Genomic DNA, 16,886 nt, shown 5'->3' on the forward strand with positions numbered 1-16,886 from the left:
CAAAACAATCAAAACTACCAAAAATTATATGCATTCTTTTGCCAATAATTTCACCAGTGGAGTCAAGCAAACTCTAATGAAATAATGGATGTCGGGGTAGAGAATTTAATTAGAATTATTTCTGTTAATATATGTCCTAAGCTAACTTCAAAGAAATAGCATAAGTACCATAGCAAAATCACATGCGGTCTACCAAAGCCTCCTACTCCTGGCTTCCTGGGTATAGAGCTATTGACTGGGGGCAGTTGCTCTGTGTGGGACATTTCTGCCCCTTTTGTCCAGGTCAGGCTGTATGACTAGCTTCATTCACCTCAATCAATGGACTGGCAGCAGGAAGGGGTGGAGCTGAAGAAGCAACAGGTGCACCTTCTCAACTTTTCTCTCCACTCTACTATCGGACAGGTACTTTAGACAGCAGAGCAGACGGTCCAGTTCCCTCAATCATCACACAGAAAGCTGCCTAACAAACATTCTAATTGGGCAGCAGCGTAAGCCAGAAATAAAAATGTCTATCATCCTAAACCACTGTAATTTTATGATTTATCTGTTGCAGAAGTTAGCATTCAGAATTTTTGAACAAGGAAAGGTTTGTATAACACTGGATTTGTATTCGTCTGCATGTGTTAATTTTTCAATGAAGGAAAGTGTCTACTTTAAAAAATAAACATTAACAAATGACTATGATTTCTTCTACCACAAATCATGTATTTCCCCACTCTCAGCATTTAAAATGAGAGATTCTTAATAGGACCTCAGCACATATGGTGAGTGGCGTAGCCATCAGGTTACACACATCTTTCCTCTTAGCGCAAATAATATAATTGAAGAGGCAATCTGGAGGCTAAGATACTTAGGATAGAGAAATACAGAATTCAGGCAATGGGAATTAGGCCATTTGTTGAGTGAACAAAGGTCTGTGGGCTTACAGAATCACATGCTGCCACAGGCCATTACATACAACCCAGCTGGCAGAGCAAGACTCTGCACCCTCCCCCGCAGGTAAAGGCGGCCTAGGAGCACTTGCAAATGAGAAAGTTCAAGTCCAGGTGAGCAAGAAAGGCATGTACAGGAGTGGCCTACGGATATATAATGTATTCTGTAAAAGAGGTGTATTGAAAATTGAAGATTGATGGCCTTCAAACATTTCAATATGGATTCCTTTTTTCTTAATCATTATATGAGAGCCCAACACACACACACAAAATGGAGCTGTTTTTGTTGAAACAGTATTTGAGTGTTTGGAATCCTAGCTGCTGAAACACACTCGTTCCAGGATAGCCTCCTTCAGTGTCCCCCTAAGGAATGTTCTTGCAGCCTCATAGAACCATTTAAAATGTAGGCGCCAACTGATGCAGCAGGACTACTGAGATATACTAGAAAGAGAATCTGTTTCCACCTAATCTTTAAAATTATAAACAGAATATTGGGTACTTGCTTTAAAGTAGTGAAAAGAATATTCCACTTTGGAGTAGAACCACTAAGTTGATACGGCCGAGTAATTGTGTTTTATAACTATCATGTATAATCCAAAATTAATCTCTCTTTAGCAAACATTATTTTTTGAGATGTATGTATAAGGGGGAGAAAGCACCTAATCTAATATTTTATCAGCCTAGCCTACTTGTTAGCATGATGTTAATTTTCTTTCTAATCCATTATTTCTTATTTCCAGGCTTTAAATCCTTCCCTTTTCAAATTGTCTGAGGGACAATTTACATCCACTAAAATGCACAAATGTTAATTTTACCGCTCAAATAATTTTATATACATACATACATACATATACTTATTATATATACACGTATATAAATACGCACACACATGCACACACACTATTCATGTAAAATACATGTATGTATATTCACAAACACACACACACCTGTGTAAAGCTTAATCATCTTTACCTAGCTATAAATGGCATATATTAAACTATCTTTTCTTTGAGCAATATTAGTTCCAGTTGGTAAGAAAAACTTTCACATTAAAAAAAATAATAAGGAAAGAAAACAAAAGACCCACATGGTCAGACACATTCGAGAAACCCTTAAAGTAGTGGCTACTCATTTTCTTAGTTTCGGTTTTTCTGAGAGCCTTTAATATGCAAATATGTGCATTTTGGGTGTAGGGGCAATATCAATCTGTATTTCTGAAATTTAATCATGGAATCTTTTTTGCCACATGACATACAATCACTGTTATACTGGTTGTATTTTTATTTCTCATTTGTAACTCACAACTGTTTTCCTTAATATTTCTTCAGGTGGATATATCTCAGTTTTAGTTAATCAGTGAAATAATCAGGCTAACAGAATGTACGTAAATCCATGAGGCCTGCGCTATCCATATTTACTGTTGTACCTCCATCTGGTGCAATGCCTGTTACATAGCAGGCATTCAGTACTTGTTGAAAGAATGTCTGTTATATGATCATTTGTTCCCACTCATCTTTGCAAATTTTAAAAATGACAGATTGTCAATTCTTTTCACATTTAGTTTCCTGTTGATTTCAAATACAGCCGAATATTTTCTTATGTTTCTTTACTAACTATAGGTCCATATTTGTGAATCGTGTGTTCATTTCCTCTAATAATCCGTTATGATCTTCATGGTTTTCTATTTTTATGTGCTTTTATACATTTATGTTTGAGGGAAAATAAACTTTTTCATAATTCTCTCTTAATGTTCACTATTCTTTCAAGTAGGAAACGTAAAATATGTATGGACTCGATGCTGGTGTTTTCCTTTATGCTTTCCTGAAACTGCATAAACGAATAAACCTGACACACTGTTTACTCTCCTCTAGTATGTATACGGTGTTTTCAAACAAAACTCTTTAGGCCATTGGGAATTTGTTTTTACCAACAGTGCAAAGAGCTAATCTGTTCCCCCCACCCCACAGTGCAGGCCATTTGTACCCACTTACTAAATCATTTTTACTTTACAACTTTATATGATGCCTTCTTTAAAGTATATTAAGTATATTTTTAACAAGATCTGTTTTGGGGATCATTTGACATTCTATTCTTTGCCAGTACTGTATTTTTTTTTTAATATAAGATTGCATAATATGTTTTTGTATGTGCTTGGTCTAGCCTCCCTTAATTAACATTCATAATTTTTTTTATGTTTTGTCTTACTTTTTTTTCTTATAGATTTATTAGAAAGTTAGGTTCCATGAATAAATTTTAAAAATCAATTGAAATTTTGATAGAATTGCAACAAGTAAATTCTATCATCTTTATAATATTTTTTTCCTTCTGGAAATATGGAATGCTTCTCTACTTCCAAGTTGTTTCATTTGTTTTTTTATATTTATTTGCCTTCCTATGTCATAAACACTGCTATTATAAAATTGGATGCTTTTTCTCATATGTTCTGCCCTTTATCTTTTCACCTAAGTTTCAGGAATAAATTAGATTCCATTTTATGGTACCATAACTTTACAAATAAATTTTACAGAATACATGTGCAAGTGTTTCGATATTTCAACTTCACCGTGAAAGAATCACAATTATTTTTTAAACAACAGAATGTGGGTTTAATTTCTTCCCTTGGCAATGGCAAAATGACAAAACACTCACTAGATAAAGATAGCAAAATTGAGTTTCTATCTATTAAAAAAAAAAATCAAATGCGGGTTGTTTTTTAATCTAACGTCAAACTATCAAATATTTGTCCAAAAGACTGAAGGAAACTAGTAGGTCAGAACAAGTTTTTCAAATCAGAGTAAGGAATAATTAGTATTGCGTGTTACTACCTGAGCTCCAGTTGCTATCTCATCAGCAGCTTCATTCATTACTCCCAGGGTTTGAAAAGCAAATACACAAAGCTCTCGTTCACACACAGTGGGCTACAAAAGAAAGGGGAATGAGTTACACCACTGTTTTCCATTGCCCAATTCCTAAATTAAATTTATGGCATTCCATGTAATAAATAATGCAAAAGTTTCAGAATGTTAAAAAGAAAGGAATCCTACGACTTGGTTTAATACATTTCTAAATTTAGGTAACAATTGGTAAATAATCACCTAGTGATACAGAGTCACCAATATAAGAAATCCATTTCAAATAGTGTAGGCACTTGCACTCAGAACTTTTTAGCAGTAGATGGAAAATACATCTCTCCTGCTTAATACACATTTGTATCTGAGATGTATAAAAAAAGGCAGACACCTAAGCTGGTGATATCCTAAAAAAAATGAGGTTAAACCGAACAGCTAGGTAAAACAAATATACAGAGAAGAATTCCACTTTTCCCTAGGTAGTTTTCTTTGGAAGAAATAAGCATGACTCTGCTTACTTGTTACCCAGCTCTTGAAAGATTGGTTTTGGTGCAAAGACTTGTGACTTCAATAACCTCCTGAAGTCAACAGCACTGAAATATACACTCTGCAATTGCTTTGGAAAAGTTCTCATCTTTCAAATCTAATATAGTGTCGTCTGTTTGATTTATCTTATCTCCCGAGTTACATTGCATTAGGTAGCTGATGAAGCCTAACGATACAATCCATGGTGCCGCTGCCTAGCAGACAAAAGGCATTTGTTAGTGCCACTGCTTCTAAGCTCACTCATTTCTGAGGACCACTTGGGCTAGTGCTTATCCAGTGGGAAGTATGGTCCTTTGTGGTCCACCCTTTATATTCAAAAAGGGCCCAAGTGGTGGCTTTGTGTACATAAGCATGACCGATCACAAACATTTCTGGTTGACGTTCCCCAAAGAATTTTAGGGAAAAAGGAACTGATATATTTCCTTCGTCCTCCTTAAAAGTGCAGTTTGATTACATTTCAGAAACAGCAGGAAAAACTACCTATGAGAGCAAATTAGTTGGAGAAAGTTCTTCATCCATACTCAAGCTATATATACACTGCTATACATAGATGGATATACTTAGAGCAGACTGTTCAATTTCTGCAATTTTTTGTTTACCTAAGTGTTTAACCTATTTTTTATCTTCTATTTTTTTGTGTGTTTATCTATGTGTATGTATGTCTCAAACTCAATTTTTCCCAGAGACATTGGATTGTTTCTTCTCTTCACTTTCTAGGAGCATGACATGGTCTCAAACAGTAACAGAAACTACTGATTGTACATTTAGTGTAGTGCCAAACATTATACTGATGGTTGAGTATAGTGGAACAGTATACCACCGAGGGTCCAGGGGGAAGATAAAACTGTGGCAATCATAAAGAGCCCTAGGAATTTATTCATGTAACAGCTACCCAACAGTGTTCTCTGAGGAAGTAGACAGGGACACAGATGGTGTTTTTAATACTACTCTTGTCAAATAACCATACATTTTTATGAATAAAATCCATCAATCCCAAAGCTAAAAATAGGGTAAAGCTTATTTAGTGTATATGAGTAACAATTGGCTTTATTTTGTCGTTTGAACTTTTGGTAATCAATTACACTTACTTTGTGATCATCCAAATATGTATGTATGTATGTATGTATGTATGCATGTACATGGGTATTCACACACAGATTCCAGGAAATGTTTTAAAACAAAAGAAACTACCTTTTTCAGTACCTGATTATTGCTTGAAACAACAGAAATAAAGATGAAAGAAAATACTTCGTCCTATATTAGATTGGATGGATAAATTTTTATAATTTTAACTTAGGAAAAATTTCAAAGACTTAAGGAAAAAATATAATAGTTGTTGTTACATATCTCTATCAGCCCACTCTGTCCCCAATCCTAGATATTCATGCGCCACCCTGGTTTGTGTCTCAAATAATTTTCACCAGTTCCACCCCTGATCTCTTATTTTTTTTTTTTATCTTGGGTAACATATAAACATTTCAATGTTTTCTTTTGCATTTCCTTTTCATCCCCCTCCCAGACATGATTATATCCAAATCTCCTAATCACGTGGACTTACCAATGGACCCATTACTTTAAATAATAAACCTACAATCCTAATGATAAAGCTATGGCTTGATTACTTTATGGACACTTCTTTTCCTTTCTTGCATCTTTTTGATTAAAATGTATAAAGCTGATTTATAGGAATATCTTGTTTCTGCAACTGTCTGAAGAAGGAAATCAGGTACCCTAGAAAATTTGGGGGGAAAAAAGAAATTTTGCTACCATACTAAAAAATTAAAACTGCACATTATAGTCTTACAAAAATAATTTGATCTTCCCTTTTTGTAAAATGGCAAATATAGAGGTAGTAATATGGCGATTAACATATATATAGGTTAACACTGACCTAAGTAAATACTAGTGAATTGTTAAACTAACACTTCTGTATTTATTGCTCATTTTACTAGAAAGTTCAAGACAGTATTTGAGACATAAATCAGTTTCATTTTGAGATAAACATTTACAAACTAGGTTTTGTAAGCCTTTGACTTTCGCTTCTCCCATGTTTATCCACATTTTATTTGAGAAATTCAAAATGTCAACACAACATAGCACCCTAAAAGAAAGTTCTCAAGTCATATTAAGTAAATCAAGATTAGACATCTCCTTGCTCACAGAAAGGATATCTTATTCAAGAAAGAGAAACCAAATCATTCTTCCCTATTGAAACATAAGATTTATATAGTGGATTAGCGATCTTTCACGTTAGCTGACTCTCAGCTAATCCCCTGCCCCCAACAAATTCTATTACTATACTATTTATACAAAAAACTCTAGCATTAATTAAAAATAGAACATAGTTGGGGCATCTGGCTGGCTCAGTCAGTAGAGGATGCAACTCTTGATCTCGAAGTTGTGCGTTCAAGCCCCACACTGAGTTTAGAGATTACTTAAATGAATGAATTAATGAATGAATGAAGGAATAAATAAATAAGCCCCCAAATTTACAAAAATATATTTAAAAAAATAGAACATGATCATTTAATAGCTATTGCTACACATACACTTTAATACAAAGTGTATAAGCCTAAACATAACCAAATGTGTACAACATTTATGAGTTTATTTTTGAGTTTACAATCAATAAGTTTCCATTTGCAAAATATTGCCTATTCTTCATGTTATTATATTGCCCTCCAGCAGTTAGTTCTTATAATTTAAACTATAAAACCATGCCAAATCCTTCTTGCCATTGCACATACATAATTTTTTTTGCAATATAATATTCATTATGCACCATTTAAACACATGGAGAACTTTATGTGTCCCTGAGATTTATTTCAGAAGTTTTTAACATACATTTTAAATTTTGTTTGAATCAAAACAATTTAAATCTGAGCAGTGAAAACATATTTCAAGAATGGTTAAGCCCTAAAGAATATTTTAGAACCTAACTGCATTGTAGAAACTTTGTGTTTTCAATGAATTTAAATCACTTCCCACTGAAAATAGAAATGATAAACCTCAAGAGAATCTAGCTACGTATTTATACTTGGCATGGTGTTGGTGAGTGGTTTTCAAACCCTTTTTTGCCATCCTCTTTCTGTTTAAACAAAGTTTTTCATGTAAGCCCAATATACAGAACAGTAACCAGAAACGGGTTACTATTCCAGTTGAGGCACATGTGCACAGTTCAGTGTTCCTATCTGTAAACGGGATTTAAAAAAAAAAAAAAAATCACACCTATCGCATCAAGTAGAGCAGAGGACCGAGAAAGAGAACCAAGTAAGATAAGGTTCATAAACTCCCCCTGAGGTATACAGAGCTGTTTCACTATTAACAGCATTAGGGAACTTGGATAAGCCGTGTCTTCTGTGTGTTGTAACCCAGTGTGTGTACAAAAATAGGTTTTTAATGAAAATTTTCTTTGAGGCTTATTATGAAGTAGTGTTTTTATTTTTATATCCATAGTTTATCCAAACCCTTAGCTTATTGTTAAAACTGTTCTTGCTAAAAAAGAAATGAGCAGCGCAAATAAAAATTCAAAATTAAAAAACTAGTATTGAACACATATGAGAATAATGAAGAATATCTACTGGAAACTCAAAACCTACAAGCCTTCAGCTCTTTGTATTTCTGACTTTATAGTTTATGCTTCAGGTTCTTTTCATGGTTTCGAAGAGAGACACATTCCAAGGTGGGGTGGGGTGCTGGGGGGGGGGGGAGGTACTGTCCATTAAGAAAGACAGGGATCCCACAGAGATCAAGACAGATTTATAGTAAGATAGGCCCATGCATGTTTAAGCTTCTCCACTGTCTCATATAACTTAAGTTGTTGTTTGAGCTTTAAAATCAATTTCTTCTACTCAATTTGGATGTTAAAAAAAATCATATTTCTGAATTAAAGGTTTTTTTTGGTATAATTGTTATTTATCTTAGGTTGTATTTCAAAACTTGAAATCTTATTTCTGAGACATGGAGCGGGGGATGGGAGGATGGGGTGAGGAGGGAACAGGATGTGCTTTTTCATTCATTCTGAAAATAAGAACTTAAGCTACAAACATTTGTCTAAGGTCCACAGCAAGGCTGGATACACAAAAATACAGATTGTCGGGTTTCTCAGCTGACTTTGCTTTAATAGGATTGGGCGTTGTTCTTGAATAATGAAGTGGGATCTGGGGCCTAATCAGTCCATCCAGAGCAAGCAATGTGGAACGTTTTCACATGACAGGAGAAGAGAATGAGATCCTACTTTTCATATCCCATGTTGATCAGGGAAATGGGAAAGTCTAGTAGCAGGGACACACAGAATGATTGCCAAGTACCAGTGATAAAAACTTCTAACTGTAGGGACACTAACCCACACAACCATGTACGTGGTTTTCTCCCACCGGGTTCAGCAGCCCTTATGCAGGGTTCAAAGAAGACCAACAGTTGCACTGATTCATGGTGTTCAGAGTGACTATAACAAAAAGACAAGGGCACTGGGAAGTTAGAGGCTGATAAAACACTGGTGAGTCTGGCAGTAAGTTCTTGTTTTCACATTTTCCAAAAACTCTTGATGAAGTGTTTTTAAAGCATTTTAAAGCATCTCCCAGTTTGCTGCATTAACATTCTAATTGATTTCAAAATGTAGAGAACCAATGATTTGGTTTGGGTTGGGTTTTCTGATCATAATCCAATTTGCATTGCCAAGTGGAAAAACCCAGGAAAATCTAGGACTGGACATCCTTGTGATGTTAATATGAATTTTAAGCAGATTCAAAGTATTACAAGTCAGCTCTCATGCCTGGGAGTGATATTTATAACCTTCGTGAACAAAAGCGTTAAGTGGAGCCTTGTGGTATTTCTAAATAAGTAAACAGTGTAGTTACCTGTGTTGCAGAAGGTATGACATGCTTACCCAGACCTCTGAGTAAAGTGACAGAATAGTACAAGTAGTGACCGAAATGTTAGGACTTCTGGGGAATAGTAGTAAAAGAGGACTTATATAATCCGATAAATAATCATGCTTAGAGAAAAGAGAAAAAATATAAGACACAGTTTGGCTTCGGAAAGAGAAAAGTCTAACAAACATAATGAACATTAGGCACAGAATTCTACGGAAGCCTGAGTTTTACCTAACCTGTTTCATCACCAAATGGGATATAACTTATCCTCTTTACATCTCTGGGAGCCACTGCAGCTTGTAATGCATCCTTTAAGCTGAATAAATGGTCAATGAGTCATTTTAATAATTTATACCCCATAAGAAATTTTATTTGTAATAATTTTACACATTTCTATTAAAATTACAGTAGAACATACTGCAATGTAAATATAAGAAAGATACAGAATAAATGAGTATGCCTGATTGAGGTTCAACATCTGTTTTCAAACAATCAAGAGGCAGTTCTTTCTGTTTACTTCTCTTCCTTTGAAGATCAGATATTCCTTTGACTTTCATTTCCTGACCTGATTTCATCTGTCATTTATCTAACTATTTAAAAAACCCAAGTAAGTTTTCTGATTTCCTTAGTATCAGTCTGAATCACAGCAAAAGAAAACCAGCTGAGAGCTAGCTATACTTATTTAGAAAACATCGTTATTTACAAAAGCCCTTCCACTTCTACAAAGAAACAGCCAACTTCACTGGTGCAGAATAAAATAGGTAAAACAAAACTGGGAGCAAGGTGCAGAAAATACCAATAGCAATTAGGATATTTCTATCACTTACTATAGGAATGAGCTGCCATTAACTGAACCATGAAGAGCAAACTCCCAGTGAAATGTGTAGTAAATTTCCAGGATGTAAAAGTAGTCAGTTCAAATACGTGGTGAGTCAAGAATAGCATTACGGTTAAGAACCATGGCTTGGTGCCATTGTCCCAGGGCTCGAATCTTGTGTATATCGCTTACCAGCAGTGTTGACATTAAATAAATTACTGGTTTCTTCATCTGTGAAGCAGGGGTAATAATAATACCCACCTCACAGGGTTATGATGAGGATTCAATTAAATAATCCATGTAAAACACGTTCAACACACGATCACATAAAAAGCACTCAAAAGCATGTGCCATTAATAACATTACTATTATCTTCTGGAGTGAAGATTGCATTGCCCTAGATCAAGCAATAGACCAGGATCCACAGAGGAACATTAACAAAGTAAAAATGGACCTCCTGAATGGGATAAACTAACGTGACCAAAGCATTCTCCTTATTTTCATTGTAACTACACATTTCCATGTATCACACAAAAATAACAAACTTGCACGAATATTTAATAAACAAATGCTAATTTAGTTAATTTAGGTTTCAGAATAACATTGTATCTCTTCGAGAGAAAAGCTAACTGATAAAAAAATAGTGTATGAGTAGCCAGAAAAACTTTTTATATAGGTTTCCCATAAACAAGTAAAATAAAACAAATATATCATACAATTTGACAGATGATTATGATCATAAATGGCTATTCTATGTTTTTTTAGAGTCTAAATCTTGAAATGCAAACAAGTTCTAATAGAATTGTCTCTTTCTACGCTTTGTAATTTGTCTTTTCAAACATATTCCCAAGAACAGGACAAATTTCTCTTAAAAAATACAGCAGAATCTAGCATGGTGCCTTATACTTAGGAAGTTTTCAATAAGCATTTTTGATGCAGTTTTGAAATGAGGCAGAAGCAGGTTCAAAGTCCAGCTTTTACCTATACTTGCTGAGTGATGCTGAACAAACTGCTTAACCTCCTTCAATCTTAATCCCCTTATTTGTACCATGAGCACAAAAATACACAAACCACAAGAGTTCTGTGAAAATCAAATAAGGAAGCAATATGCAAAATATGTACACACAGTGCCTAGCGCACAGCGCTCATGTCATCCGCAAACAGAGATCATTTTCGTTTTTCCTTTACAGCCTGGATACCTTCGAATAATTTTGCTTACCTAACCGCCCTGGCTATAACCTCTAGCACAATGTTGATGAGAAGTGACAAGAGCATCACAAAGAATGAACTAACTTAAAAATAAACTTATCCAAGGTTGTGCAAGACCCGAACACTGAAAACTACAAAATAGGATATAATTTAAATAAATGGAAAAATTTCCTGTGTTCCTTATGGACTGGAAGGGTTACAATTTTTGTTAACTCAGGAATACTTCCCAAATTGACCTACAGAGCCAGTGCAAAGCCATTCCAACTGCCTTTTTTGGCAGAGATGGACAAGCTGACCTTAGAATTCATACAGAAATGCAAGGGACTCCAAATAGTGAAATCCAATCTTATAAAAGAAATACAAAGTTGGTGGACTCGTACTTCTTGCTGACAAACTTAATGCAAAGCTACAGTAAACAAGATAGTGTAGTACAGGTGCAAGGACACACATACAAGTCAGTGGAATAAAATTAAGAGTCCAACAAGAGACCAATACATCTACAGTGAAATGATTTTCACAAGGGTGTCAATATCATTCAATGGCGAAAGAAGGTCTTTTCCACAAACTGTGTGGAGGCATTCGGATACTACATACAAAAGCATGAAGTTAAAATCCAATCTCACGATACACAAAAATTAACTCAAACAGGATCAATGACTTAACTGTAAGATAGAAACTATAAAACACTTAAAAGGAATTAGGCAACAGTTCAATTGATAAATATGGACTACATAAAAATTAAAAATTTTTGTGTGTCACAGGACACTATCAAGAAAGTGAAAAGGAAACCCATAAAATAGGAAAAAATATCTTCAAATCACATATCTAACAAAAATCTAGTATTCAGAATATATAAAGAACTCTTAAAGTGCCTGGATGGCTCAGTTGGTTGAATTCTGACTCTGGATTTCAGCTCTGGATCTCACGGTCATGGGATTGAGCCTTGTGTCAGGCTTTACACAGAGCATGGAGCTCGCTTGGGATTGATTCTCTCTCTCCCTCTCTCTCTCTGCTCCTCTCCTGAATGACTGCATGCTCTCTCTCTCTCAAAATAAATCAATAAACTTTAAAAATAAAAACGAACTCTGAAAACAACAACAAAAAAGAAATAGTCCAATTAAAAATGGGCGACAGATAAAAACAGACATTTCTCCAAAAAGATGTATAAATGGCCAATAAGCACAAGAAAAGATGCTCGAAATCACTAATCATTAGGGAAAGCGCAAATCCAAACCACAACGAGATACCACTTCACGCACACTAGGATGATTATTAGGGGGGATTAAAAAGGAGAATCGCAAGTGCTGGAGAAGATGTGGAGAAACTGGAACCATCTTACACCACTGGTGGAAATACAAATGGTACAGCCACTGTCAAAAATAGTTTGGCAGTCTCTCAAACAGTCAGAATTAACAGATATCCCAGCAATTCCATGAAATGATGAAAAGATCATTTAATGATATCCATTAAATGTCATACATCCATACAATGTAAAATTATTACACCATAAAAAGAAATACAGTATTGATACACACTACATGGATGAATCTTGAAAGCATTATATTAAGTGAAAGAAGACAAAAACAAAAGGCCACATAATGTATGGTTCTATTTATATGAAATGTCCAGAGGAGGCAAATTCATAGAAACAGAAAATAGTTTAACAGTTGTCAGGGGAGGAGGGGAGTAAAAAAATTGGGAATGACGGCTAACAGTTATGGATTTCTTTGGGGGGGGGGGAATGGAATGTTCTGGAATTAGACAGTGATAATAGCTGCACAACACATGTGAACACACCAAAACCTACTGAATTGTATACATTAAAATAGTGAATTGCATGTTATATGATTTTATCTCAATTTAAAAGTTGCAAAAAAAAAAAAAAAAACACTTGAGATTGGATAATTCCTCCCAAAATGCACATACACACATTGATTCTTATTTCTATACTCCTTCAATAACACCCCAAATGTGTCAGTGATCTGGCATTTCTTGAAATCTTTATTCTGACTCTATGCATACTACTGCATACCTCTTCTAACCTCTACCCTTCAAGCATCTTAAATTGTGTGGTTTGAAGACACACTGTTTTCAAACTTACACCTGTATATATACACCTGTATCTATATGTATCTCTCTATCCATCTAGATCTATGTCTATTGATATTAATAAAGATACAGATAGATAAAAAATAGATGGAAGGAAAGAAAGATGATAGATAGGCACATATAAGAAATACAGTAAGAAATATTTTACTAATATGAAACTACTTGCTGTTTCACAGACTCCTTCAGAAATAGTGATTCACTTGTTCAAAATTATACCATTATGTGTATTAAATAATTTCCTCAGTAGGAGAGCATTTGCTATAAATAAAGTTATTTACTTATTTACTTTTATGTCTCAACTTTTTTTCATTTGTATTCTGTATCAACAATGGTATTCTATCAATGAGAACTTACCCTAAGCATGGGGCCATTTTGAAACACGTGTGGCTCATCACAAACCACACAGTATTCATTCAATACAGGGATCCGCTGCTCAGCAAACTCAATTGTCTGGATAAAACAATAAAGAGAAATAATGAAGTCAAGTTCATAAAGAATTTGGAAACCCATCAAAAGCTAAAATATTTCTGCAATGGATGGCTTGGCTCCTACCTGCACTAGGAAGCCGCGATCTCGTATTGGAATGCATTTGGCACCATTTGGCTATAAAAAGAAAAGTAAAAGAAGAAAATAATTCTTTAACTTGGAGCATATATAAATTACGCCTTTGACTTTTTGCAACAGTGAATACAAGTGTTATCTAAGATCACCTGTTACAGGAATTAAATCAGTGATTACGACATCAAGACTTTAGGATTTCTTTATTATAATATACTTTCTGCCATTACTACTGCAAGTCTTGTCTAAGCTAAATGAATAGTATTCTTAATTTCTGATCTCTAGTAAAAATGGTACTTTTAAATGTACACAAAAGCTCGTTTCCTCTGGTACTCATCGTCAAATGCCCCCACCTCCTCATTTAGACTACTTTAAGCTCATTTTACAATGAGAATTATTCTTCCAAGGAAAAATTAGACAGTTGCTGAAGGGGTACAACATTAAACTATTGTACTGTATTAGGCTTAATCATACAGGAAGACAGGAAGACATTTTCTTTTACAGAATATGTGAAATTCTCTTTCTTAGGTGAAACTACCATGGGAAGAAACTTTCTAGTATGCACCACTCTGACATTATTTTCTATATGCCCTTACTGTCTACTTCTGTTAAGAAATGGGCTTTTAAGGATGTCCACCTAAAATTATCAGCATACTTAAATACATTTTCTTAACACAAATATAATTTTACGGTATCATTTACAATGTAATTTTATTTTTTTATTTTTTTTTTTTTTCAACATTTATTTATTTTTGGGACAGAGAGAGACAGAGCATGAATGGGGGAGGGGCAGAGAGAGGGAGACACAGAATCGGAAACAGGCTCCAGGCTCTGAGCCATCAGCCCAGAGCCCGACGCGGGGCTCGAACTCCCGGACCGCGAGATCGTGACCTGGCTGAAGTCGGACGCTTAACCGACTGCGCCACCCAGGCGCCCCACAATGTAATTTTAGAAACAAATCTATATGAGAGCAGCACAACTTTCTGAAAACGTATCTTGTTTGTTTTCAATTTCATCTATGGCTAGCTGTATCCATATTAATGGTTAAGAGTTAGATATACCCTTGCCCCAACATACACACGTTTACTAAAAGAAAACATTTTTAATCAACTATGTTATGTAATTAATATACATAAAATAGGTTTGTTTCTTTATCTGAAATCAGCTGTAATGTTGATCACTCTAGAGGTAAATTTCGTGTAAGACTGACTCCCAATAAATTCCACACCAAAGGGCTTAAGTGTTAATACAGTTACCTTCTGGCCCCATCTCCCCCAGAAAAACTTCAGGATAAAGTGACTTCAGTTTTATAAAGCAGACACTGAGAGCAGCTTTAAGTGAAGCTCTGGGATACGGATGCAAGTGTTTCTTTTCTTTAGAAGTTACGATTCACAGGTGAAGTTTTCCTAATATATATATTTATATCCCTATAATATTTATATATATGAAAATTTACTTATATACAAATAATTTAAATATAAATATATTATATACTATTATATACTATATAATTATATACTATGTTATATATTATATATAACAGGAAGGACACTACTCTGAATTTATTAGTCAAACTCTGTCCTCCATCACTTATGTAAGAAAACGAGAGAACAGATAAACCTACTTGATAAAACATTAAAATGCTATGTTTGCTTAAAAGGATAGGCTTTGTGGATCCAACGGGCTTCCTTCCATTTTTAGCAGCATTCATGACCATAATAGGAATTTGAACTAGACCTTAAATCAACAGCTACATTTATTTTTTCAGAATCAAAACGAACATTCCAGCACCAGTTGCACGTGTCTGGTATGCCAAATGATTTCCAAAAAGGAAAAGGAGGATATTAAAAAAAAAAAAAAAAAAGAACGACAAAACATCTTCTTTCCTCTACCAGATCTTACAAAAACAAAAATCTCTCCTGCACCCTAGCTAACGTTTACGAACTCAAGATGAAAGTATTTACGCACAGCAGGCTGGGAAGATGACGACGAAGAGGGTGTTAAGATACCAATAAGCCCTGAGGTAAGAGAGAGCCTCCTGCCCTCTGCGTTAGGTTCCTTGAAAAGCTCCGTCTTGGATGACTTGGGAGCGCTGGAGTAAGACTTGCTGAGCAATTTGTGGTTTTTCAGTCCGTACAACTCTTCCATTCTGAGATTACTGGAGTAAGACCTGCTCAACAGTTTGTGGGGCTTCAGGTTGGCGTTGTGCTCGCATCGCGGATCTCCAGAACAAGACCGAGTCAACAGTTTATGCGACTTCAGTGCCAGGCAGTCCTCTTGCTTGCCAGCTGCAGGGCAGGGCCGGTTCAAGAGTTTGTGCGATTTAATTGTCGTCACCGCCTGCTCAGCCCTGGGGTCGCTGGACAGGGAGCGACCAAAGGTCCTGTGCGACTTGCTGGAGCACACGTCGTCAGCCTTGACAGTACTGGAACAAGTCCTCCGCAGCAGCTTATGTGTTTTGGAGATTCCATCTTGCTCAGATTTCAGCTTGGATTTGCTTTTACCACAACCAGGGGGAGGATAACTTGGCGACCTTCAAAATTGAACAACAATTAGTACAGGGCAAATCACGAGTAAAACACACCATGGAAAAGACCTGTGAGGCTTTATCACCTCAACTCTGCTACAAACACCGCCTTGCTTTAAATACAGCCCATCCAGCTCAAACTGAAACCAACAGTATGCGTAGAGGGATCACATGGACTGAACTGAATTATATTTTTTCCTGGAAAGCAAAGCAAGATTATCAGGGTTTTTTTTCCCCCTCCTATCTATCTCAGAGCTCTATACAGAAGCAATTTTGGTACAGAAAACTCTATGTGACTAGAAAACGAAGAATGCCATTTTAGTATATTTAACTCACGTTAAGAGAACAAAAACTCTAAACGTAGAAAAGAATATGTTTTTGATGGAACGGATGTAACAGTCTGTTCTCTGAAGTCACACAGAAAATAAACAGACGCCACAGCTATACAAAGAATGCTTGAAGTAC

The 16,886-nt window shown here is 35.3% G+C and overlaps 1 protein-coding gene across 3 annotated transcripts in view; it reads right to left on the reverse strand.

Annotated features, from left to right (window-relative positions):
* PARP8 (poly(ADP-ribose) polymerase family member 8) overlaps positions 1-16,886 on the reverse strand; it is a 183,916-nt gene that overhangs the window by 30,468 nt on the left and 136,562 nt on the right. For all 3 annotated transcript variants that reach the window (XM_047850835.1, XM_047850824.1, XM_047850841.1), the window contains 4 exons: positions 15,863-16,427; positions 13,889-13,939; positions 13,691-13,786; positions 3,758-3,850 (listed from right to left, as the gene is read on the reverse strand). In XM_047850835.1, the coding sequence (XP_047706791.1) occupies positions 3,758-3,850; positions 13,691-13,786; positions 13,889-13,939; positions 15,863-16,427 (805 nt within the window). The remainder of the gene's footprint in view (positions 1-3,757; positions 3,851-13,690; positions 13,787-13,888; positions 13,940-15,862; positions 16,428-16,886) is intronic.

Source organism: Prionailurus viverrinus, chromosome A1, assembly GCF_022837055.1.
Source record: "Prionailurus viverrinus isolate Anna chromosome A1, UM_Priviv_1.0, whole genome shotgun sequence".
Taxonomy (NCBI): domain Eukaryota; kingdom Metazoa; phylum Chordata; class Mammalia; order Carnivora; family Felidae; genus Prionailurus; species Prionailurus viverrinus.